Consider the following 27,353-nt stretch of genomic DNA (forward strand, 5'->3'; position numbering starts at 1 on the left):
CTGCTCGGTAATGAAGCCCAGAGAAAGAAGCAGAGGCGGCCTTTCAGCTTAACGCCACCAAATATTTGACATGTTTTACTCTCGTCCTTTATCTCTTTTCTCGTATTTGACTGTTATTTTGTCATTTGTTAGTAGTACACACCTTAATTGCCCCAAAAACTCTGTACTGTTCACGATGTTACAATTTTGTTCCAACATTCTCTAACCTTCCTTTTTTTTTTTTTTTTTTTTTTTTTTAAAGCGAGTTGTAATTTTGCACCAGATTCATTTCCAACATGTTAATGATTTGTTCCTACATGTTCTTTGGGTTAACTGGAAAACAAAGGCTAATGAATTATGCAGCATTTAGTAACAAACATCAATCAGCACGTCACTGGCAAGAGTGTCGGGTTCACGACAGATCTGCATCTCAGGTTTGTTCACGTCTCGAGAATAAATAATTGAATTCTGTGGATGGAGACGTTTTTAGTATAAAAAAGTAATAACTTGTTCGATATTGTATTTAATTAGTTTCCTTTAATCTAAAATGCTATTTTACTCACTTTTATTAAGCTTTTTAAGTTCATTTGTGAATTCTGTATAAAAAGCATGAAAGGGGCTTTGTGCAACAACAACAACAACAATAAGGGCTCATTATATTCTGTGCAATTGTTTAAAATATATTATTAGTATTTGTTACATTGCAAATGCAGTGGAATTATCTCATCTTAGATGATAATTATATCTTCACTGTGCTAAGAGGGTTTTATAATTGATCCTAAGCCTTAAGCTTGTCTACAGGCAAATTACCCCCTTACCCCAGACTTCAAACACATCTGGCAATGTGTAATGTATAACGGCCTAAAAAAAGAGCTTCATTTCAAGCAACCGTAGACGTATAATGCTAAAGTCAACATGTGACACAGAAAGAGTGACACACATATCAGGATAAATGTAATCATTATTTAATTTACACTTTTCTCTGAGTAATAGAGAAAAAATAGAGAAAAGTAATATCCATCAGATTTCTTGCTTTGTGTTTAACAGCACAATAGTAGCACTTGTTTTATACTCTTATACTTCCCATTTCCTGCTTTTACCTTTGCACCATTTAAAGCTATTTCAATATTCCACTATGTTTAATGATAGCATGCCATTGAATAACATTAAATGTATATACATTTATATAACCTTTAAAACTCTTATGTTTTATATAATCTATACTGAATTTTGCTATTAGATTTATAGCCTTCTATAATTAATATACACTCAGTTGAGCTTCAAATATTTGCTCTTATGTAGACTGGACATAATTTGTGAACATGTCCGTCTTAGCAGCATATTTCCACCATTCATTGTGAGTATATGTTCGAACAAGTTAATCTGTGCACCAGTATAGAGTTTTGTATGTTGATATAAACACCAGTATCTTTGTTCCCATGACCCAGTGTTACATTTAAATATTGTTTGTAAATCAGTATTCTCTTAAAATTTATAGGTGTCGAAGAGAACGCAGTCAATCAACATACAGCAGAGACCAAAAGTCTGAGACCACTTTAAAAATCTGGGTTTTTTCATTTAAATACTGAAAATAAACAGAAAGTGGGTATTTTTTTCTGTTGCAGAGAAAATACTATTTAAGACATTGCACAATTTCTAGGTCATTCTTTACCATAAGTCTTACTTCTCGCATTGAAGCAGGTGTTTAGTGCACACTGTCCTTAAAGCTAAAAAGTGACATACCAAATAGTAAGAAATGCTGAAATATTGCGCTCTACATTGTTGCCGATGATATCATTTGTTTTATTGCTAAACTGTCAATAATGGCAAACAGAACATTTTACCAGATGTCTTTTGGACCTCAGTGTATGTTGATTAACTGACTTCTTTTGAGGAATCCTATAATCTACATTTTTAAACATTGAAATTACAAATAAACTTCAGAATACAAAAGAAAAACTGCAGGCCTATCTTGATTTCAGATAATTTTCAAATATCATTTACTAAAAATCTGCTGTTGCTGTCATTCCTAATAGTTGGGATAGAAGCACTTGTACAAGATTCTTCATTTTTAATGATTAATGATTAAGTTAAACCATCAAACTCTCTGGGTCTGACAGTGGATCCAGACTTTTTACATTCCAGTTTACAATTCACTGTATGACTGAGAAAGAAATGATTCAGTGATTTACTGATTATAACAAAAGCAAATCTGTGATTTTTGCACAAAAAGAAAAAAAAAACAAAATAACATAATTATAGAATTGTTTTCATTTCTGTAATGAATTAATTTGTGTAAATATGTGTCTATGTATTTTGAGTTATATAAATGTGTAAATAAATTACTGAGTTAGAAATTATGTTATTAATTATTTATATAGAAAATCAAGAAGATCACACACACACACACACACACACACACACACACACACACACACACACACACACACACATATATATATATATATATATATATATATAAATATATATATATATATATGTATATATATATATATATATATACATATAAGTGCTTTCAAAACTAGAAAAAAAAGTTAATGTCTTCTTGAACTGACTGCCTTCGGTGAACATTTGAAAAGTCTTTCACTCACTTCAGTTGATAATCAGTGCATAATCTCATCTTTGCTGGAAAAAAACTTAATTGAATTTATATGAATGTGTATATAGGTTTTCCACAACTTTGCAGTTTGCATTATTCTTCATGACCCCAACATGTTTACATTATTCTTATGTTGAAAGCTTATGTGTTTCAGTAAAGTTTTCTAGGTTCTCTATCTTTGTGTTTCTCAGTCAGGTGTGTTTGTGTGTGCACAGAAGTTAGTTCAGTAATCATGTTGTGTTCTATGCATCTGGTATAGGATCCATTAGAGATGTTCGTGAATGATAAATAGTAAAGTAGATCAATACGTTTTACATGGTTAAGATTTGTGTAGTTTGTTTAACCCACAGTTGTGTAAAATTTAGTCACTTTTAGTTTACTTTCAGTCCATTTGTTTTTTTAGTTATATTTTGTGAGTGTATGAGATTTATATAAGATGGTTGCATTTAACATTTAGAAATTGGCACCACACTTTTCTTCAGTGATTTTCACTCCATTCCATTTACATTGTAGTTAATGAAGATTCATAATTAAAATGATAAACTGGGGTAAATTTGTATTAAATGAAGTGCAGTCAAATGTCTGCATTTTAGCGCCCAAGAAAGCCGATAAAGCAAATCAGAGTCATGCATGTGCAGAGACAAAGGCTAATTGTTATGCGCTGTGAGGTGAGATCTCTTCTCCTGAATGAGAATCCAGCGCATGTTTACACACGAACCCGACACAAAGAAGCGCTCTTTCTGTGTATTAAGATGTTAAACGGCTCTGAAGCTGACCCGTAAGCTTTCCCAGAGATGACTTGAGCTCCTCGGGTCTCTCCGATCTGGGTTTAATCCGCGTGATGTGATGGCGCCCTTAACTTGAACCCGGAGTGTGAAAGTGTCCCGCAGAGCCGCTTATGCGGCCGCGCACTTAACACCAGGCTTTGATCGGGTTTTATTCCATTTAACCTATTGGTTTCTTAGTCAAATTTCCTAAAGGGAAATCTCCTGCACGTGTGACTAAACTTATAAGAAGTGATCATCATGCAAAATAGCAGTAGCTTTTACTGCATATGAAAGTATCAAAGCCTCGACTATGACCTGCTTGTGTAGCCTTTATAGCATTTGTGTTTGTCGGGTTTTGTGATGTATTGTGTATGATATTCAACCCATGGACGTGATGGATCTCTGTCTATCTATATACCTATCTATCTAGACAGACAGACAGGAGAGACTTTTAATTCCAAAATAAACCATAAACTCAATCAAAGCTCAGTTAACCACTGCACCCTTGTTTCATTGAGCCTTTTAGTAGTCCACAAACCTAATGCATAATTTAATCATGAATGGTTAATATATTATAACAGTTACTATATTCACAATTCATGGATTTATACAGATATATGAAATAAATGACATAAAAAGTGACATATATAGCCTGTATCCGTATTATATAGTGGCAAGTTATAACTTTAGAGATGACATTCAGTTTAACAAAAATAAACATTCACAGATGGACATCTGCTCAGTAGCAAGTAAACATAATTTTATAGTCAACAGAATTGGTCATATTTTTGCTGTGGATGGTCCAACATGGATACCCTAAATATTTCCTTTAAATAACCAGGAAACAGTCTTCTGGGGTCTCTAATTCACTTCAGTGGATAAGCTCATCTTCACTGAATAAAAGTTCATTGCATGTACATTATTCAGTCATGGCTTATTTTTGTGCATGATCTGATTATGTGTTTTCAGGTCAATCACTCAACATAATTAAATCTATTAATTAGAAAGTTATTTGTAAGTTTTCTTACAAATAACAAGTAACAAAAATATTCATATATAAACAACATGTCATATTTTGTCTTAGATATTGTTGATTTGGTCTGATTTGTACTGAAGAGCTGCTGCAGTATCATTACTTGCTTATTATGAATCTAAATCTATTTTGTATTACTTTTGTATTGTTAAATAGAGTTTAAATAAGTTTGAATTGAGTATTTATTATGTTTTTATTCACAACACCTTAAGCAGATGGTCAAATGGAGGGTGGTGGCTGGTCAGCTATTGATACAGTAAAAGTCACTGACATAAAATTAAGACAGTAATGATGCACACACACACACACACACACACACACTCACACACATACAGTACACACACACACACAAATACACACACACTCTCTCTCTCTCTCTCAAACACACACAAACGCACACTCACACACACACACACACACACACACACACACACACACACACACATAGACCCCTCCCCGGGGTTCCCCTTCTATTCAGTGCCTCTTTAAGAGACCCCTGGCGAGAGGATCTGCTCCTCAATAAAGAGAAGATGCGCGAGATGACTCGCCATAGGCTTTGGGTCTGACTTCAAAAAGTGTTTGAGGCGCGAGCGCTGTGAGAAGAGGAAGAAGAAGGAAACCCGGAGTCATTCAGAGTCGGGAGTTCAGATAGTGCGGAGTCCTGGATGAGTTGCCTTACCTCGAGGATTTACCGCTTTTTCTCTGTAACAGTGTTTGCGTTGATTTCCATGTGGTTTTCACGAGCGGATGACTGACTGAACTCTGCGCTCGCGCGTTGCGTCTATACAGTCACGGTGTTCGCGCGCGCTCTGTTCGCACGTTGCTCTCGCGCTGATCTGCAGGTGCTGATCCCCTGACAGTAAGCGCACATGGCTGCACTGGCGCTCTCCAGAACCGACAATTTACTCCACAACTTCTTACAGGTATGATATGTATAAAATTAACAAAGAACACACCTTGTATTCATTTTCATATTCAAACTATTTTAGCAATGTCTTGTAAACAGTTAAATTAGAAAATGAACATAAATGTGGATATATTTTTTTTTTTTTGCAAAATGCTTACATCCAGGAAGCCCAATTAGAGTAAAAGAATTTCCAAGGATCTTCTATAAATCATAAATCCCAACCATTTCAGCCACTGAAGCGTTCGCACTCATTCAGGTGTAGAATTTAAACAACTTAACAAATGATCAATTTCTTAAAATTGAAGCTAAAGTGTAAAACTGTGATAACTAAAACATAACAATAACAATCTTTACATTATTTGGTAGTATTCTCCACCGTTATTATATGATTTAAAAAGCAATACACTTAGGGAGCGGGTAGCTAGACATCACAGAGCTCTGGAGGTCTTGTCCCCAGACCCCAGGTTGCTAACCACAGCTGAAGATCCAATAAGGTTTTTCTGTCTACTTTCAGTTTGAAACTGAATAGATGTTTCTCTATTTACTTCTGGAACAAATATTATTAATGATGTTATTTAATTTAAATTAAATTAGTTAATTGGATTTTATTATTAAATAAGGTTGTCAAGATTATAAAGAATTTTGTTGTGTATGATCTTTTACATCCTCTTCTTGTGCCCCTCAGGATCGTACCCCGAGCTCCTCTCCAGAGGGTGGCCCCAATCCACTGTCTTTTCTGGCCACCACGTGCAGCCAGGCTTGGCAGGTGAGCGGCAGTGTGGGCACTGAGGGGACTCAGTTTCCCTATGAGGGCACAGTGGGGACCACGTCCAGCATGTTTCAGTTCTGGAGCAATGACGTGGCCCCCAGCTCCAGCCTGAGTGCCCATCATATGGCCTTCACCATGCCCAAGATGCAGTTCCCTGGCCATGTGCAGAGTAGTCTGGGCCCACACTCGCACCACCACCATCATCATCATCACCACCACCATCACCATGAACTGCCTCTTACCCCACCAGCTGAACCTCCTGCTTCATACTCATTTGAGGTCTCACCTGTAAAAATGCTGTCATCACAGTCACAAGGAAACACTCAGTACTATGCACAGCATAATGCTGTTGGCCAGAACTTTCCCAACTTCCTGCAGAACAATTCAGCCAGATCCCACCTGCCTGGAGGGCACATCGAAGACAGCCAACAGTGGTGGAGTCTTCCTCAGAGCAACACCAACACCTCCAGTCACCCTTTCTCCCTGGGCAGGCAGCTGGTTTTAGGCCACCAGCCTCAGATTGCTGCTCTGCTGCAAGGCACCTCCAAGAGCCTGCTGAGCTCCACACGACGCTGCCGTCGCTGTAAGTGCCCAAACTGCCAATCAACAGGAAACACCGTAGGTAGCCTGGAGTTTGGCAAAAAAAGACTGCACATATGTCACATCCCAGAGTGCGGCAAGGTGTACAAGAAGACATCCCACCTGAAGGCGCACTTGCGCTGGCATGCAGGTGAGAGGCCCTTCATTTGCAACTGGCTCTTTTGCGGGAAGAGTTTCACACGTTCAGACGAGCTGCAGAGGCACCTGCGCACACACACCGGTGAGAAGCGATTCGGCTGCACACAATGCGGCAAGAGGTTCATGCGTAGTGATCACCTCTCCAAGCATGTCAAAACCCACCAGAGCAGGAAGGGTCGATCCAGCCAACCCTCTCATGGTGACCCACAGCTGAGCAACATTAAGAGGGAGTGAAAGGAGCTGAAAATGTGGTGCACAGATCATCTCAAGACTCTCAGGGAGATGGTCAAGAGTATCACTTAAATAATCCTCATGAGAGACAAAGCCATATTTAAATGTTCAAGAATTTCTGAATATAGTGTAAAGCTACTGAGAGACTTTAAGGTCTGTAATAAAGGCCATGCTGCTAGTAAAGAGGTGATGGACAAAAACACTCCAAACAGTAAATGTGACATTTTTCATTTTTTACATGTTTCCGGCATGCTTTCCATTTCACCAATATTGTTCTCTCTTTGCACAAAGTTCATTTGTCAATCTATTATTTCATTACTAATAAATTGTCCAAGCACAATATAAAAATATTTATTAAATTAATTTGGTCCTTTATTTTTTACAGAAAATATTGCCTTAATAATTTTTGTCTACATTTTGTTCTTTTGTAGAATTAATTAAGATAATTGTTTTAATCTGTCTGATATTATTCACTAGCGTTCCAAAATGAAGTTAAAGCAGCAATTTGCACTCAAACATTTCTTTACTTTAATGTAAAATTCCTGGATGTTTGCATAAAGCTTGAGTAAATTCTTGCCCCAGAGTGTTGTATATAATGTTTACAAGGCATACAGTTCTATAAATGCTAAGCATGTGAAAAATGAATAAAAAAAAGGACCAAAAAACTCAATACTTGTCTTTGACTTATTTATTCCATAGCACACGCCTCACATCTTAATCGATTTGTAAAAAAGAACAAATGGCTGGCTAATCATAAATCTAATATCACATCAGTGCTGAGCCACAGCCTATACAACGATTCAGATGTTAATTTGACGGTATTTGGGATGCTAATTTCGGTGACCATTGTTCCTGGGTGGTAAGGAAACACTTTAAAAGGTCAAAACGACTAAAAAGCTCTCAGACACTTTACACCTTACCGTAAATAGTTAAGACCATTGATAGAGACCCTGCCCTGACCTTATGCCATCAAGTTCACAGTTATGCAGTCTTTTATTAGCTTTTCCAATCTCAGTGGTGATGATAGAGTGCACTGTTAGTTAGGATGGCGCTCGGCTGGAGATCACTGTGAATAGACCCCCAGCTGCTCGGGTCCTGCCGCTAGTGACACCGGTTGCTTTGATTTGTCACCCTTCTGCAATTGAATGACTTAACACCTTCTCTCAGTAGTCATGTATATCACAGGCATGCTCCCATTAGCTTTTTACTGCTATAGAATGGCCAGAATGTGACCCTGCTAGAGAACAAATGAACCGGATTCCTGCATAAATAGCACTGGCTTTGCTCTTAAAGCAATGCTAAAGAGTGACACGATAGCAATATCGTGTATCTATCAATTTCTGGATCTATATTTACATATATTTAGTAATATGTGTGCCTGTATTCAGAATCAAGTGTGTTATGGGTGTAGCTTAAAGCAGAAATGCCTTGTAGCTCTTACAACACTGTCAACATTCCTTGTAGAAGTTAAAATAATCTTTGGATCTCAGATTTAGCTCAAATTATTGGCCAGCCGTGTGTTCTGATTATTCTAATCCCGTACTTGATATGGTAGCAGTATATCGTGACAAGATGCATCACAATGCAAAAATCGCTTATATTAAATCAAATCTAATGCAATTGCATTACAGAAAGCCAAACTGTATTACATTTTTTATGATTAAGAGATTCTTCGGGGAAGGCTTTCTGAAAGATTGTGGAAAGATTCTGTAAGAGTCTGTAAGAGCATGAGAGGTCTGGTACAGTATTGATGTTGGACAGCGAGGTCTGGCTTGCAATCAACATTCCAAGTTATCCCAAAAAGTGATTAGTGGAGTTAAGGTCAAGGCTACAGGTGTTCTTCTGCACCAAACAATGTCTTTATGGAACTCACTTTGTGCAAACTGTTACCACAAAATTGTAAGAATAGAATTGTCTAAAATCAACCATCATCCACCAAATGGAGGAGTTCACGCATTCTGACTGCTCCGGGTGTGTGTTCACTGCTGTGTGTGTGCACTATGGATGGGTTAAACGCAGAGAACAAATTCTGAGTATGGGTCATCATACTTAGCCGTATGTCACGTCACTTTCACTTCACCCACCGCTGTTGGTTATGGTATTACAGTTGACCAGGGCAGAAATTTGAACTGGCATAGGTAGAATTCTGTAACTGTGCCGTGTTTAATGTCAACATGCTCTTCAGTAGGATCATTACACTGTAAAAGTTTGTCTCTGGAGATGGCATGGCATTATGTTTGATTTTATGCACCTGTTGCCAAGATCGGTTTTGCACTCAAGTTGATCATTTGATAACGTCAATAGAAAAGACTTCATGTTGAAATGAAATATGATGGATTCAGAAATTACACCAATGCTCATATGCATAGGTTGCTCAAAAGCTCATGGTTACAAAAGTCCACTTGACAATTTAATGTACGGCTTAGTATAACCTAAATAATCACACTATCCAGTGTCACCCTTTTGAGTCTGGTTTCTTCCGCATATGATCTTTTTACTCACCACTGTTGCCTCTTGCTTGTTCATTAGAGATAAAATCAAAATTAAATAAAATTAAAATTTATAATGTGTCCATTGTCCAATTGTTAGAAGTGCTATACAAACCAAATTGAACTGAATTTAAATTAAATAGGCATGGCGAATAGAGTTTGCGAATAGAGTTTGTATATAAGACTCATTAATATTATTCATTCATTTTCTACCGCTTATCCGAACTACCTCTGGTCATGGGGAGCCTGTGCCTATCTCAGGCGTCGTCGGGCATCAAGACAGGATACACCCTGGACGGAGTGCCAACCCATCGCAGGGCACACACACACACTCATTCACTCACACAATCACACACTATGGACAATTTTCCAGAGATGCCAATCAACCTATCATGCATGTCTTTGGACCGGGGGAGGAAACCGGAGTACCTGGAGGAAACCCCCGAGGCACGGGGAGAACATGCAAACTCCACACACACAAGGCGGAGGCAGGAATCGAACCCCAAACCCTGGAGGTGTGAGGCGAACGTGCTAACTAAGCCACCCTGATCGCCCTCATTAATATTAGTTTATAGTAAATTACGAAACTTTTACTTTATTATTACTTAGTGAGTAATTACTTATTAATATTAGACTGGTAGCAGTAGGAACTTTACTTTTAATTAACTTTAAGGTCTATAGTACTGGTCTGCGTTATCTAGTATTGATGCTTACATTAATGTATAGTTTTGATAGTGTTAGTTTATATATATATATATATATATATATATATATATATATATATATATATATATATATATATATATATATATATAATAGAGATGTCAAGAAAAAATTCAAGCCTTTTACAATCCATGTACTCCAAAATGACAGTTTATTTCATATGATACAACGAGATCTGTCGCATAGACATTTAGTCTATCTAGTCTGTCTTTCATGTTTAGTAAAACATCTGCAACAAGGCATGCAAAAGTCTAGATTTGTGCAAAGGCAACAGAGGAGAGGCCGTTCTCAATACAGGGTTATATCAGTGACCAGAGGATGTGGACTGTGGAACATTCACTTGTCTCAATATTTTAGAAGACTTTCAAATGTGGCAGAATTAAAATATCTGGCATATAGTGCAACACTGCATTATGGCCAAATGTTCATAAAGCATACATATTATCAAGATGACATTCTGTAAAAGTTAAGATGATTTTATGGGTACCTCAGCCCTGAGTGGATCACTGAATCGTTTCTTTCAGAGATTAAAGAAATGGAGCAAATCACTTCATAAACATATATATTTTGTTTCATTCTGTTTTACACCTTTGCCATGCCTAATGTGTAAAGTGCAGCCAGTCTAGGCAGTGTGGTTCAATTATTAGTAATTAAACTGGATTCAGGTTTGGCTATTAGATGTAAGTGGACCATCTTTCTATGTGCATGGACTAGCTAAAGGTTAAAATAAAAGTAAAGTGTAAAATGAATGAATTCACACTGTCACATGTTTGATTGTTTTTGTTTTGTACATTATTTCTCCTACTGCAGTGTAGACTTGAGCCAACATTTTTTTTTTGGATGCTCCTCAAATAAAAAGTGCATAGATCACTTCACTAAAGCAGGTGGTTTGTACATGCCGTTCTTAGAGTGTTCAGAAGCTTTCTGATGGCCTCTGCTGGTACAACTGTGTGTTTGCTGGATGCAAATATCGTGTTCGAAAATAAAATGATTCGAAAGCATTCTGAAAAATACAAATAAAAGAGCCCCCTGAACTAACAAAACATGAGAATATATGAGAATATAAATTTATTTATCTAATATTTCAACTGTTTCTTATTTTATTTCTGCCAAAGGAGTAAGAGAATTTCCATTTTTATATTAGTTAAAGGGAAATTGGAGGATTAAAAATATCACACTAATTTGAAAATAATCTCATAATAGGAAACATCAGATCGGTTCATTTATAGTCAAGAGGTTTCCACTCATGAAGATATTTGGGCAGTGTAAGCATACTTGTTTAGATAAATGTCTTCGTAATTTTTTAATATGTAAATTAAGTCACTTACAGGTACAAAGTATAATCAGATATCTTTGATAATGGGATGATTTTGTTTGCAGTGATTGTACGTTTTGGCATTAACTCCTTGTGGCATTTAGTGATGCACCATCAAAGGAGCTTTTCTTTAAAGCTTCAAATTCTCCTCATGTTTCTTATATGCTGCCGTTGATTCTCTATCATTTCTTTTCAGGAGTAAAGTCAGCTCCAGTCAGCTAGGAGGCATGCATCATGATAGGAAGGGCTTAAACAGGATTCAGTAAATTACACATAAAGATTGTCATATTGTAAGGCTTCTAGCTCTGTTATCTATTGTAATAATACTCAAAATTTTCCAAAGTCTGTTAAGTCCCAGAGCACACTGAGTGCATGCAGGCTTCTCTGCCAGAATGTAACGGATGCTGGAAAAGTCGCATCGTTCTTCAACTGTCCATGGTCTGATGTGCTGAGCAGTAGCTGCAGCTGCAGGGAGGAGTGTGTGACCTTCAGCCTTACATCATGGCAGCTGAGGGTCTCTGGGGGAGCACTGTATCTGCTCTCCTTCCACCCAGATCAAACAGCACTGTACGGTCAAACAGAATACAGAAACACAGTACTGGACATGTCTATATTCAGTGAAGAGACACTAAAGCAACCTCATCTTCATGCACAGAGACACTCTTTAATGTACGGTATATACAAATATATACTGCATCATCAGTCTGTTTCTAACTGGCTCCTTCTGGAGAGTGGATGTATCCCAGCCGGCCCTTAGCTGTGAACCAGAGATAAAAATATTGCCTTTGTAAACAGGCCTTGAGCCCCATGTAGGCCCTGTAATGCTAGCTATTAGTCCCCTAAACAGCAAAGCACATTTTTGAGGGAAAATACTCAAACATGTTTACAACACTGAAGCAATTTCTATTGCGCATACACACACATGCACACCTACACACTCTAATATGCTCATTCACACACAAGAAAAGTTCATTTGGCTCCAGTGACCTCCCAATGCAGGAATGGTTATTGAACTTTTGAACACAAGCAAAAAAGGGAAGAAAGAAAGCTGAAGTAAAAAAAAAGTCACTTGGTCATTCATGTCAGAGTGAGAGTAAAGGGCAGGACAAAACTTAATCGGTTCTGGTCGTTCTAGTGGACGTGTAACAGGCTGTAACAGGCTCCTAAGGCAGCCAGGGTCAGAGTTCAACGGCAGCTCAAAGTTCATCTTCATCCAGCTGGGCCAGGTGATTGGAGTGCTGTAGACTGGAGGAGGCACCAGGAGCTGATGTTTGAATCTCCCACAGCGGTGCCCTGGAACCACCCTCTCCTGCCTGTGGGATTAGATGGAGCAAAAGAAAAGGAAATATCTATTACACCAAACAGCTCCTTTATTTCTGCTTCATAAACATTCCTACAGCATTTCCACAAGGTCTTTATTAATAACATCTGGGATTATAAAAAGTCTGAACTTGTGCCAAAGACAGCAGAGCAATTTGCAGGCCTGTTATATTTGGAGCTTTGGCTGTAAGAGTTGTTGCTTTATTAAGACTATAACTGAGTCAGAAACTCTGTGAATGAGTCAGTGAATCACAGCAGCTATGCAGAGTTTCAAGAACAAAAGTAAAGAAATGTGAGAATACAGAGATATCTGCAATATAGATCCTTGTTCTGCTTCTCAGCTCACCTGCCAAGACGTTTAGACCCATCAACGTTCTACCTGCTGCCTCTGCAGTCTCACTTTAGAGAACTTCAACTTTTTTGTCTATTTAAAAACTAGCATTGGCTGCTTCGATTAGATACCCCGATGACAATGAATCAGATTTCCTCAGCACTGATGTTGCTACTTCAGTTATTAAAGGAAGAATTCCTCAAAACGCCTTTAATCACACAGCCACACCAAAAAAATGCATAAAGTTGGTGTCTCCTCTATTTTCTCTGGTAACTTCTATAGTGACTATTTTCCACAAATGTTACCACAGAAAATAACGGAAAGTACTGGCTGTTTGTATAAGAGGTTAGCGGTGAGAAACTAAATGGCCACTTATTCTTTCCAGAACTGAGCGTTCCCAAAAAGTTCATTCATCATCAGGCATGTTTTCGTTATTCACCAACTTCCATCAAAACACCACTTAACTCCAGCAGCGGCGAGGGACGAGAACAATCAGGCTGTCGATAAGGATCTCACACTTCCCTTTCTCTTTCCTGTTTGTTTTGTAGCACAGGCCTGCATATCTGAGTAAACAAGATAAACAATCTAAGCCAACAAAGCTATTGTTGATCTGTCAGTCAGGAGAAGACGGTACTATTGGGTCAAGGGTCCAGTCGAGTAACAATACAGATACCAGAGAAGTCGATGAAGAAAGTCGCAGGTGTAGGACACTTGTTATGCAGTAGAATAATTTAGTACTGCCACTTTTTTTTAATTATTTGTGTTACTCCACCTCACTTGTGTCCCAGAGGCAAATTTTGTTTTGGCCTTTATATCCTGTTTGGGTCCTCTGTCAGCACTTGGTTCCTTTTCTTGATTGCGGTCGCTTAAATGACTGGATTACTCATTGTTTCAAAAGTTTGCACACACCATGGATTTTAAATGGAAATATGTATAGAATGTGCCCTGTGCTTAACAAATATGCAACAAAAAGTCAGAAATCAGCAGATATACAGTTAAAGAAATAAAATTTTCTACCACTTATCTGAACTACCTCGGGTCACGGGGAGCCTGTGCCTATCTTAGGCGTCATCGGGCATCAAGGCAGGATACACCCTGGACAGAGTGCCAACCCATTGCAGGGCACACACACTCTCATTCACTCACGCAATCACACACTACGGACAATTTTCCAGAGATACCAATCAACCATGCATGTCTTTGGACCGGGGGAGGAAACCGGAGTACCCAGAGGAAACCCCCGAGGCACGGGGAGAACATGCAAACTCCACACACACAAGGTGGAGGTGAGAATCGAACCCCCAACCCTGGAGGTGTGAGGCGAACGTGCTAACCACTAAGCCACCGTGCCCCCCGGAAAATGAAATGTTTTTTTATAAACATTCGAACGTAGCCTGTATGACATCTGACCAAATGTCCCGTTGCCGTCTTCTTCATTATTCTTCATCATGGAGACTCTTTCCAAAAATGTTTAATAAATTATCTCCTCTATTAATAAAAACCTTGTGATCAGAGCTGCTGGCATAGCAAATCAGAATTGCAATCAAATGCAGCACCTTAAATTGGATACAAAATAAATATGTAAATAAATAAACATCACAATATGCTATATAGATATTATTGTATTATTAAAGTTTTTTCTTAAACATTTAAAATCTAACTCCATTTAAATACTAAATACTAAAACCCATCAGTTGTGCTTCTGCTGTCCTCCAGAAGAGGGAGTGCTGAAGCTTCTTTTCAGATACATCTTAAAGCAAGGACGTGCTTTTATTCCAAACATATAGAATCTACAGGTGCTAATCAACTTAACATGAACTGATTAAACAGGAGAAATAATCAGGTAGTAGCTCCTGTTTATTCCTAAAGATGGCAGCCATAGTGTTAGTCTGTTTGAGTGATTTTTGTCTGCTTTAATATTCAAAGGACATGCTGTAAAGTAAGAGCAGTATTTGTATATTATGATGGTAATTGAGTTACGTTGAGTTTAAGATGTGTGAGTTGAATGTATCAACTAAAAACCAAGAAATGTATCTGGGAGATAAAAAGGTTCTGATTGCTTGGTTAAAATGGAAACTTGCAGCCACGTCAGCCCCTTTTTTGTCTTCCAGCCACATTTAGAACATGTGTGAATGACAGTGCATGCACCTGTGAGCCTTGTGCGCCGATGGGATAGACGCCGTTGGACACTGTCTGGCAGGAGTGGACAGCAGGCGAGAAACGGGGCTCTTCACTGAACGCCAGATGAACATGGGTTGGAGAAACTGTTTGGGCCTCCAGCTGAGACTCCAGCTTGCATCGCTGTGTTGACTGTAAACACAATCAGACACACACACACACACACACACACACACTCAAATCAGCTTATATGTTCCAGACTGAAACATCCCTAAAAGAGTCTGAGGAAGTTCTCTGGTTCTGATGAGATTAAAGCAGGTGATTTTGTTCCAGTGGATTCTTAAGTCTCAGCCAATACAAGCTCAATAATTCCAGTTCTACAGGCTGGTCATGTTTGTTTCAGTTCTCAAATATTGTCCAAGTGTGTGTACGTGTATGCATGTATGAATGTGTCTTGTACTTTGACCTGTTTAAATTAGAATGAAATATTTTAGCCTTTTTATTCTTCCAGTTTAATGCACTCCATCTGGTACTGAGAAAAGAAAGCACTATTTTTTTCATCAGATTCACTGGAACAGTTGCTGAATTCAGAGAGAAGAATGTGTGGCTTACAGCTCCCTTGTAGCTGGTTTGATCCTGAGCTCAGGTTACCGTTTACGTGTGGTTTCGTATGTTCTTACCCCATGGCCGTGTGGGATTCCTTCAGGTTCTCCAGTTTCCTTCCACCTCCAAAAAACACACTGGGAGGTGAAATGGCTATACTAATATTGCTTCTAGGTGTGATGAGTATGTTAATGTGGGTCTAACGGTACATGCCTAGTGTTACTCATAAAGGCTCAGGATTTACCTCAAACCTGAACAGGCTACATTGGTTACTGAAGATGATTAAATGAATGAATGAATGAATGTAGTTGTGTAATTCTGATCAATCATGGATGGCACAAAACCAAAAAGCAAGTTCCTATATTGTGTCATCCAATAAAACAATTGCGAGTGTTATTTTAAATTTTCATAACAAAATCATGATTTACTAACAATATTCAAACTGCCCTCGTCATTTCTAGGTGTCTGAATAGTCATCATGTACAGTGCATGCTACAGATGTGGTGGATAGAGATGAGGTAGAAAAATCTTTGAAGTATTCTTTGATATATTCTGAATATATTAACACAATAATAATACAAATGATACAAAATGTTCACAGTAATGTATTTGTACCTGTGAAATGAAAAGTCACAGATACCTGAGTGTGTACGTGTCAGAATACAGAGCTCATCTTAAGCATGTATGCCAATGAGGTCTGTACCTCTAGCTGTGCAGACATGTCACCAGGGCCCTGGCTGGACAGGTAGAGGGAGGGCAGGGACGTGTTATAGGCACGCAGGCAGGGTGCTCTCTGTCTGTCCATGGAGGCTGAAGAGTGAGGCCTCAGACCAGATGCTGCACACACTGGAGGTCTCATGGTGCGACCCAAACTGTTACTCTTACTTTCCCTTCGCTGGTACTCGATGGGTGACTGCAAAGCTACACAACAAAACAAGTTATAAAAGCTAACTAAAAGTTGCAAACCTACACCAGAAGTCCATTGCTTTAATTTCCAAAAATGCAAACAAACTAGCACACTCATTCAAAACACCATGTCTCTGATCAGGCAGTTACTAAGGATGAATGAATGAAATCTTTAAATGCATGATGCGGTGCTGTATGTTAATGTTAATGAACTTATTTATTTGAGGTTTGTATCTATTCATTCGTTTGCACCTGCATAAAAGTAAAAACTTTTTTTTTTTGTTGCATCTCATGTTATCCCAGTCTCAATTTTCTAAATTCAAAATTTCTAGTGTGTGCAGGTGTGTGTGTGTGTGTTTGTTTTAGGTGTGTGTCTGTTTGTTTTTGTGAACTAATAACTGCCTTACCAGGATCAGTAAGTTAATCCTAACAATATATTGTTTAATATGTGCTTTATATAAAGGTTGTTGTTTTTTCAAAGGTGAAAGTGTAAAACCATTACTTTGTGCTTTGTGAAGATGGTTAGATTTAGGACTGAGTGTAAAATAATGTGTGAATTATGCAAGTCAAAACAGCACTTCCATATACAACATCCTGATCCCGTGTGTGTGGTGTGTTCTTAAATAATTCTTTATAAATTGCTCTATAAGTCTAATCCTATTCTTTAATCCAATTTTAGGTTTTGAGATCTGATGCTGGTAAAGATGCTGAAGATGGTGTGGAGGTCATGATTTGCTCACCGTTGAGGAAATTGCGTTGTGTCTCCAGGATCTGGTTCACATCGCTCACCCAAGACCCGCTGATGTCCACAGAGAAAGACTGCAGGACGAAGCGGATGGTGTTGCCATCGGCACCACGGGACGTCAGAGCAAAGCGGGTCGGGTCGCCATCTACACACGCCTCTATGCCCAGACAACTCATCTGAAACGTGCACCAGACCAAAGTACATTCACATCAGTATGAACTGGTAAACACTTATGAACAACGACTCTTCTATGACATATTATGCTGTGATACTGTTACAGTTTTCTTTATGATAGCTGTTATACTCTTGTCCATGACAAGACCGCTACAAGTGTGTGATTATAAAAACTGCAATCAGCCCAAATAATTATGAATGCGAAATTTTGTTCATATTATTGTAGTAAGAAAAATGTGTTTAGCTAACGTCATTTAATGCTTATAGAAGCAGTAATTTGCTCTATAAAAGCACTTCTGGAAGGGTCACTGAGTTAAACAGACCATTTTCCGCAAAGGTCAAAAGGTACTAATAATACTGCAGATTAGATTGCAGGTCCTGACATGGTGGATAATGTTACAGGAGCAGTCTAATGATCTCAGCAAATCAAAGTCATTAGATCTGAAGGCATGGTCAAGCTTAACTGAAATTAAAGGCCCACCTTGATGCTGTTTTTAAATATGTATCCAGGAATTGAAAATCCTTTCTTCCGGTCAATAGGCTCACTAAAAATGACGATCTGCTCGAACAGGAAAACGCGCCTCTCCTTTGGCCTGGACAGGAAGCTGCTGTCCTGTTCTGTGACAGTAAAAGTGTCTTGTTGAAGCAGCTTTCCTTGTGCTGTGATTTTCCCCTGGAAGAAAAGAAGATGTATTTAGGAGCCAGGACAGCTCAGACCTCTCCACAATTTATTTTTTGTTGAGACAGTTCTGAACTGCAGCTCGCGTCTGGCGCCTTACCTCAAAGCCCTGCAGTCGTCCCACGTTCATCATGTCATTGCAGCGCTTAGGAACAAAGCACATCACCTCCACTGCTTTCTGTTGCATAGACAGAGACAGAGAGACAGACAGAGAAGGAGAGAGTGAGAGAGAGAGAGAGAGAGACTTTTATACTGTTTAAAACAGTATAATGCAACAGTATAAAGCAAATGTAACATCTCTCTAATGACTGCAGGTGGAAATTAGCATTTTTTTGCTATAACCTGGCACATGACATCTCTTCTTTCTTAGACTAATGTTCTCTGTGCATTGCCCCTGATTAAGTACAAATAAACTCATTCATTCAAAAACAGATGTTAGTAAGCATATTGAGCAAGAATGATTCTATTTCTGTGAGATTTAAGCATTTATAATTGTTGACACTACACTAGACAGAGTTCACAGTGTTCTGTGCTGCAGCTCAGCTTGGCACCGGAATGAATATTACACCACACCATTTATGCTCATTTAAATATAACTACTGGAACACTTCAGATACAGTTTCATACCTCCAAATCCTCTGTATCCATTCCAGCCTTGGTGTAGTACTTAAGGAAATCCTGCTCAGAAAGACACAAGGTATACTGTGTATCAGAAATTCTAGCTATGTACATCATCATTTAAGCCATGTGTTACGAACACGTGTATATAGGTTGAAATATAGTCCATCCTCATACAAGCCTTATTTAATCAAATCCTACTCACTGGAACAGGTTTTCTTTGAGGAGATTATCTTGTATTTTTTTCTGAATCCATTTTTGTCACTTTCTACAAAATTGAAGCTTCCACCCTATGTTTTATACTTAATAATAGGCAATCACATTTGTTTTTGTTTTTCTTTTGGTTTGCTTTAATTGAAAATACTTCTGCAAGCTATGTTCCCCTCAATATAGATCATCTGTTAGACCATCTTTTCCTCACCTATAAATAATAAGAGCCCACTGCAGAACCACATCTGAGTAGATTATTATTAATTTGGTGGACTTTCCACACCAGACATGGCAGAGTGGATGGTGCCAGTAGATATGTATTTAAAATGGTGGCCATTAATCAATGACCTCATGTGATCCTGTGATCCCTTTCCATTTTTTGTGGTATTTGGTGTTTAATTGTTCATTTTCAGTTTGTCTCACAAGCCACTACCGGAAAGCACACCAGGAAAGCATTAGGAGCAAAGCGTCCACTGACAGCCTCAATTAATCATGCACTTGCACTCCACGTTTATGAAAGTTGTTTACAAGTGAACAACTTCTGTGCACTATTTATCAGCTAATGATCTGTTCAGCGTTTAACTAAGCTGATTAAAGACATTTGTTTCGAAAAGGTCAGGGTTGTCTTGTAGTGTGTCTGCATCGATGTGGTGTGTGTGTGTAGCTGTTAATAAGGTGCTTGTTTTGGCAGTATTCTCTCTTACCTTCAGTAGCAGCTGGTATTTCATGATTCTTTGCACGGGTTTGATAAGGAGATCGTTCAGCTGTAACCTGTGACCAAGCTGCTGTTTAAGCTCCTAAACAAATAAAGATAGCATCAATGGTTTTGTTTTAATATTTGTCAAAGAATCCGATGTGACAACTGTCAATAAAACATGAATACATTGTTCAGAATGAACCGATAATATGTTCTAAACAGATACAGATAGAAATAAGAAGTACAGTCATTTGTTTTTGTCTGGGTTTTTTTCAGGAAGCTTGCCAGAAAGTTTCATCTTGACGAGACTCGAATTGTGCATCGTCCACTCTGAAGTCACACCAAAGGTAGGTTTTTGTTTTCATGCAGGTGAGAAGTGAACACAAGACCTGCGATGTTTTCAGCAATGCTTTTATAGTGCCATGTTTACATCATTCTTAGTAACTGTCTGGTCAGGATTGTGGAGCAAAGTCCAAAGGCTAGGCAGTGGCAGCACTGGGATTTAAACATATGCCTTTCTCATATAGCCCAACAACCCAACAGCTTAATCACTGAGCTACTGCCCCGTCTACTAAACAGCATCAGGCATCCAGTGTTGCTATATTGTACAAAATTAGTTGCTACACTGGTTGATTAGTTGCCTGACAGATTGCTGACAGTCCAGAAATGTTCTCTGGATGTTTGTAGAGTCTATATTGGACTTCCCCAATGTTAGAACAATACCGAGAAGGCCATCAATAAATGAGGCCCATCAATATCATGTCACTCAAGACAAGGCGAAAGAGTCAACTGGGGGGTGGGGGAATAAGAAGTCATACTTACTTCAAAATAGGTGTCGATGTATTCTGACACTATGTGCTCCGACTTTGGTTTGTTCTGGCAGTACACTACATACATGTGAAGTCTCCTTTCCTGTAAATAACAAAATAAGAAATTACAAGTGAAATAAAGAGCTGGTACACCTCCCAGGTAGCACAAGGCTCTCTCATTCTCTGGTAAGTGCTGTATACTCTGAGTTCAGGAAATAATTGCATGATGAATCAGCAAAATGGCAAAATGGATCAGAGTTAAGTCCAGCACAGGCTCAGCGGGCCATTAAAGCCCTAAAAGACAAGCAGTGCAATAAGGATTAAAGTGTCTATCTCAGTAAAAATGCACCTGTTGTAGCCGAGTGATGTAAACATGTGATGGAGTGAGGGAAAAATGCATTAGGAAGGGAGGGGTGGAAGACAGACAGACAGACAGACAGACAGACAGACAGACAGACAGAGAGACACAGAGAGAGAAAGAAAAAGAGAGAGGGGTAGAGAGGGAGAGAGAGAGAGAGAGCAGTTGGTCAATTGAGCTGAATCTGTTTGAATGGGTCTCTGTCTAATGGATATACACAGATGTGATGAGACGAGAGTCAATGAGAGAAAAGAAACACAAAGTGCATGTCCTGTTACTGTGTATGCAAGTTGCTGAAAGAAAATCAGTGCGCTAAAGAGAGAGAAAGAAAAAAAAAGGAATAACAAAAAGTACTGCCTCTTCACTTACAACGTGCAATTGTGCTGAATGTGGCAGTTAGAAGGACAGATCGATAATGAAGTATCAATACCTTCAATCCAGGCATTTCCTTTTCAAAATCAATGCTAATATAAGAAACATTGATACTGATAGGATATGCAGCATAGAAACGCAATTTTCTTCCTGCCATCTAGCTTGTCTGTTTTTATACACACTTACAAACACACTGACACACAATAGAAACAAGCAGGCTGCTGAAATGAAGGTTCAGGGAATGAGTGTATAATGTAATGATTTGTATAAGACGAATGTACAGAATCATTTCACACCAAATATAACAACAACAGAAGTTTATTCAATATCACAGCAGCCCGTCCACTCACAAAGATTTGTAGTAAGAAGGCTGTGAGTTTTTTAGTTACTAACTCTGATCATTTCAATACTGTAGGTCTTGGGTCTAATAGAGTATAACTAACGAATGAACTCCCACTTCAACACTTTTTAAAGCCATTACAGTGTATGATTTGGATCTAATGGATAAATTAGCTTTAGAATTATATAATTTCATTTAATTTCCCTTTGAAGTTCCCTTTTAATAAAAAGTAAATTAAACTAAGACAAAATATAAATCGCAGGTGCTATAAGGTCTGTTTCCCCAAACCAGAGTGCTAAATGACATCACACTGTTTCAAATTCGCACACAAATACATTCACATTTACTCCTCTTGGGACGTTTTAATTTCAGCCAAACTAAACATAAATGATTTAATTGGTCTTTCTTTTGGGGGCATGGCTTAGTGGTTAGCACATTCACCTCACACCTCCAGGGTTGGGGGTTCGATTCCCGCCTCCGCCTTGTGTGTGTGGAGTTTGCATGTTCTCCCCGTGTCTCGGGGGTTTCCTCCGGGTACTCCGGTTTCCTCCCCCGGTCCAAAGACATGCATGGTAGGTTGATTGGCAATGAAAATTGTCCGTAGTGTGTGATTGCGTGAGTGAATGAGAGTGTGTGTGTGCCCTGCGATGGGTTGGCACTCCGTCCAGGGTGTATCCTGCCTTGATGCCCGATGAGGCCTGAGATAGGCACAGGCTCCCCATGACCCGAGTAGTTCGGATAAGCGGTAGAAAATGAATGAGTGATTGAGTGGTCTTTCTTTTCTCAGTTAACAAATTATTTAAAACACAAATGTTGCAAGCCTGATTCAATGCTTGGGGCCGTTGAGACCAAAACCTCTGTGGTTGCTACTCACACAAGAGCAAAAATAAAAACAGGGTGGTACCTTATTACAGGTTTGGAGGTAATCCAAAGAATTATTTGTCTGTCGCTGTCCACTATGGTTGACAATATCCGCGATGTAGTCTCTTGTCTCCCGCACAATAACAGTCTAACAGAAGCATGTTGAGTTGGATTAGCTAGCTGCCTCTGCACGCTCACGTTGCTACATTCCTCTGACTGTGCTAACGTGTGGGGCTGCTCCGAGTTAAAAGTTTCGTGATTTCGAGTTAAAAGTCTGTACTCCATCAGATTATCTTGCTGGCCATCTAAAAATTGAATGCGTACAAGCTTTTTTACATATAGTACACAACTTCAAAGTTTCACCCAATGACTCTCTGTTAGCTCGCTAGCATCTCGCTTTTATTTTCTCTTCCTCGCGCGCTCTTTCTCCAATCGTTCCCCATAGTATAATAAAAATAAATAACATTTAAAAAAAAATTATAAATTTATTTTAAATTAAATTTATTAAAATTAAATTACATTTTTAAATTAATTTATTAAATTTATTATTTTATAAATTATGCACAACATTATTGAGTAACCAAATCATCAAATTTATTAACATTCCATCAGTGTTGCTGATGACACAATTAAAATTGATTCCTTTTTTTTTAAAAAAAACAACAACTTTAGAATTAAATCTGAACAGAGTGTGTGTAATAAAAGTGTTAAGAGAATACTAACAAATAGAAAAAAGTAAAGGAGTCTAAGCAATTGCAAGACAAATTCTGACAATGCCACAGTTACATATTCAGTGCCATGGCAAGGAATCTTTGGGTGGGAATGATATACTCTCTCTATCTTCTCGATCAGAGTGAAATTAAACCAATAGTTGGTGTCTGTATGTTCATGTATGTGGAAGAGGGCACTTATCACTTTTCTCCAAGTGTGTTCAGCTGCACTGTGTTGTAGAATATGCCGCCATTCACATTCAGCTTTGCTGGTGCATGATTGGGAGAGGTAGCTTGTGGATGGGAACTGACAAATAGCCAAATGGAATGACAATATAAAAGGAAATGAAAGAAAAGAAGGAGAACAAGTGTCTGAGCGCTGGAAGTATAAATAATGTGCACATAGTTCCTTATTTGGCAATGGGTTACTGCTTTAAAGTGATCATTAAGTCATTCTTGTGATGACGGTTGCTGGTTGCTCACAATCTGATAGTTTCCTGGTATGTTTACGGACAACAGACTATCGTTAACACAGACTGTGCAAAAATGAAAAACATCCAGTGACGAGCAATTCTGCGGGCGGAAATGGTTTGTTGATGAGAGAGGTCAGAGGAGAATGTCCAGAATGGTCCAAAGCTGACAGGAAGGCAGCAGTAACTCAAATAATCCCTCTTTACACCCACAGTAAGCAGAAGAAGCAGTTAAGAATGTACAACATGTCAACCCTTGAGATAAATGTGCTACAACAGCACAAGATCACACCAGGTTCTACTCCTTTCGGCCGAGAACAGGAACCTGAGGCCACAATGAGCATGGGCTCATCCAAACCTGACAGCTGTGTTTCCAGTCTTCAACTGTCCAGTTTCTGAGACTACACCAGACTTTCCTCAACACAGCCTTTGAGAGTTTTATTAGCCCACATTTTTATAACAAATTCACCAGAACAAAATGTAATATGTGTCATATTTGAACTTGATCTACATTTATAGGTAAACTTGTTCATCTTGCATCCATATTTTAAGTTCATGTTCATGTAGGCTGCATTGTCATTCCTCTCATCACATCTCCGATTATTCAGAGCTAAAGCAGTCAGAAGAACAGTGTCCATCAATTGTTGTCTTCAGTACTAGCCTTTTAAAAGTACGCTTTGAACTAAACGTCTTGATTCCTTCAGCTGGAAATCACTATATAAATGGCTGCCTTGGGATAACCCATCTGCCGGCTTTCCTTTAAACTCCTCTGCACAGAGCTCAACTTCTTAGCAAAAAAAGGCATAAGACGTACAGGCACAAGGAATAAGAATGATAATAATAAAAATGAAAAAAAAAAAAACAATAGGGAGAGAAAAGTAAGATATGACAGAGGAATTTATGGGAAGAGAGAATGATTGAGACAGAAAGATAATGGAGTTGTATAAGAATGAGGTCATGTATAATTCAGCCCCATTATCCAGAATGTAACAAGAGTCAAGCATATAACTGCAGCCAGGTACTGGAGCCAACACCTGGACATCCACACACACATATACACACACGCATACACAGAGTTGCCTGGAGACAGCAGTGTCTAGCAGTGAAGTGTAGATCAGAAATGTTCCAGTGAAAGAGTTATTATTATTTCAGATAAAGCAGTTTAGAACCATACTGTCACTTTTCATAAGCGAGAAGTCACACAACTGGACGTTCATCACTGAGGAATAAAACAGAGAAGACTTGAGATAAAGAGAAAAGCTGATAAAGCAAGAAAAAAGGGGCCACAAGAGAACGTCAAGCCTCTGTTTTTCATTACAGTTGGATGAGGCCGTCTGCTAGTTGACCCTTTTTGATGCCACTTTTAGATTTTTTTTTGTTACGAGTCTCTTTATTTCCGTCTGCCTCTTTTAAGTTAATTCCCCAAAGGACTCTGTCTCATTAAAAAACACAGAGGGCAGCAAAGAACTAAACTAAGCCATATTGTAACTAGGTCCATTCATGTTTGAGTAAAAGACTTTAATTAAACCACCCTAAACTTCTATCGTGGCACACACCAGTAATCAAGAAAGAGCACCACACAAGCAAATTAACATGAGTATAGTAGACTTTATCAGGTTCCTGCCTGAAAACATCTGGAGAAACCCCAATAAACAACCTCAGAAGCAGGGGCCAGTTCAGAGAACACTGCACTTTCTGTACTCTGGGAGCTGATTGTACGTTGAGCACATTCTGCCAGAAATAGGCGAGCAAGGAGCATGAAGCTATGCTATCAAAGAACATGTTTGTTATTCCACCTCTTGTTCCTGGCTGCTTTTGTTCGCCTGTTTTTTCCCTCCGGCTTCCTGACCCCATGAGCGCTCGTGGAGGAGAGCCAGTAGGATCGTGCACTCACACTCACACACACATACACACTCACACTCACACTCACACACACTTACACTCACACACACACACACACACACACACACACACACACACACACACACACACACACACACACACACACACACACACACACACACACACCCACACAGAGTATCAGCAACGGAGGGTATGTGAGGGACAGAAATAGAGTGCACTGAGGAGGATAAACACAGCCGGTGTGTGTTTTCTCATCTCTGTTTACTCATTTACCCAAACACAGAAAGGAAGCATGGCACCACCACTCACAGAAGACATGCACTCACAGAGACGTTCACTGACGGAGAGATGCAGAGAGACAGAAACAATCCACGTCTTAAATTTCAGACTGTGATTTAATACCTTCTTATACAAACAGCACTGCTGAAGGCTCAATTCTAATCGTAATGTTCTTGTTCTAGTATTTCATATTTCTATAGTAACAGTTTACTCAGTGACTTTACACCTTAATACTTTACAGATGTTAAACATTTAAAAAATTGTATTAATTTAATAATGAAATGTAATGTAAATAATAATAAAAAAAAATAAAGGAAATGTCATTTATTTGAGAAAACTTAATTAAAAATAAATAAATAAATAAATAAATAAAAGTCAGTAATAATTCATGTAATAAACAATTTCCGTAAGCAGATATTTAATAAGATTTTTTTTAATAGAACACTTTTTAACATCCAAAGATAAAGGAAAAACTTTTTTATGCTTTTTTGTAAAGCTTTTTTTATTATTAACTTCAAGAGTACATGAAATTAGTATTAGCCCCTCCGTCTTTGACTCATATTGCATGGACAGGTGGAGCAGTGAAGCTAGAGATCAGGCCAGAGAGCACATTGCCCTGAGCATTGATGGATGGATGCACTTCTGAAGGCCTATCGCTGTAATGTTAACATCTGACAAATCTTGTTAAAAAAAAAAAAATTTGTAATTCAAATTGTAATTCTACAGCATCTCAGGAGACCAACAACACTGGGCCCCATTTCATTTCCTCACCCCTGACTGGTGCAGGTTTGTGCAAATGATAGTTCATTCATCTTCTACCGCTTATCCGAACTACCTCGGGTCATGGGGAGCCTGTGCCTATCTCAGGCGTCATCGGGCATCAAGGCAGGAAACACCCTGGACGGAGTGCCAACCCATCACAGGGCACACACACACACACTCATTCACTCACGCAATCACACACTAGGGACAATTTTCCAGAGATGCTAATCAACCTACCATGCATGTCTTTGGACCGGGGGAGGAAACCGGAGTACCCGGAGGAAACCCCCGAGGCACGGGGAGAACATGCAAACTCCACACACACAAGGTGGAGGTGGGAATCGAACCCCGACCCTGGAGGTGTGAGGTGAACGTGCTAACCCCCAGGGGAGTGCTGGGTGGCGAAGAAAATGAATGCAATAAGAATGAATGTAAACCTTAAAATGTGCATTTATCTGATTTTAGACCAAAATTTAAAAAGCGTGAATATTTGACAGGAAAAAAAATATATATATTTAAAATATATAGAAAATATATTTTTTTTATTGCCTTGGATC

General features: G+C 38.7%; 2 protein-coding genes across 3 annotated transcripts in view; one reads left to right on the forward strand and one right to left on the reverse strand.

Moving 5' to 3' along the window:
* Window positions 1–5,025: 5,025 nt before the first annotated feature.
* On the forward strand, window positions 5,026–7,403 carry sp5l (Sp5 transcription factor-like). The gene is made up of 2 exons (XM_060894351.1): window positions 5,026–5,322; window positions 5,992–7,403. Exons 1-2 carry the CDS (start codon window positions 5,269–5,271, stop codon window positions 7,045–7,047), a joined length of 1,110 nt encoding a protein of 369 aa, XP_060750334.1. The 5' UTR covers window positions 5,026–5,268; the 3' UTR covers window positions 7,048–7,403.
* Window positions 7,404–10,390: 2,987 nt separating this feature from the next.
* Window positions 10,391–27,353, reverse strand: part of arhgef25a (Rho guanine nucleotide exchange factor (GEF) 25a) — a 70,849-nt gene continuing 53,886 nt past the window's right edge. For both annotated transcript variants that reach the window (XM_060893438.1, XM_060893439.1), the window contains 9 exons: window positions 20,795–20,884; window positions 19,980–20,072; window positions 19,075–19,125; window positions 18,548–18,625; window positions 18,250–18,441; window positions 17,590–17,770; window positions 16,647–16,864; window positions 15,371–15,532; window positions 10,391–12,884 (listed from right to left, as the gene is read on the reverse strand). In XM_060893438.1, coding sequence (XP_060749421.1) covers window positions 12,768–12,884; window positions 15,371–15,532; window positions 16,647–16,864; window positions 17,590–17,770; window positions 18,250–18,441; window positions 18,548–18,625; window positions 19,075–19,125; window positions 19,980–20,072; window positions 20,795–20,884 — 1,182 coding nt within the window. In that variant the 3' untranslated portion in view covers window positions 10,391–12,767. The remainder of the gene's footprint in view (window positions 12,885–15,370; window positions 15,533–16,646; window positions 16,865–17,589; window positions 17,771–18,249; window positions 18,442–18,547; window positions 18,626–19,074; window positions 19,126–19,979; window positions 20,073–20,794; window positions 20,885–27,353) is intronic.

Source organism: Tachysurus vachellii, chromosome 19, assembly GCF_030014155.1.
Source record: "Tachysurus vachellii isolate PV-2020 chromosome 19, HZAU_Pvac_v1, whole genome shotgun sequence".
NCBI classification, from domain to species: Eukaryota; Metazoa; Chordata; class Actinopteri; order Siluriformes; family Bagridae; genus Tachysurus; species Tachysurus vachellii.

Excerpts from the sequence above, each read along its gene's own strand:
- sp5l (XM_060894351.1), top strand. The coding sequence starts at position 5,269 with ATGGCTGCACTGGCGCTCTCCAGAACCGACAATTTACTCCACAACTTC. Across the intron at positions 5,323-5,991 it reads TACTCCACAACTTCTTACAG|GATCGTACCCCGAGCTCCTC; the intron begins GTATGATATGTA and ends TGTGCCCCTCAG.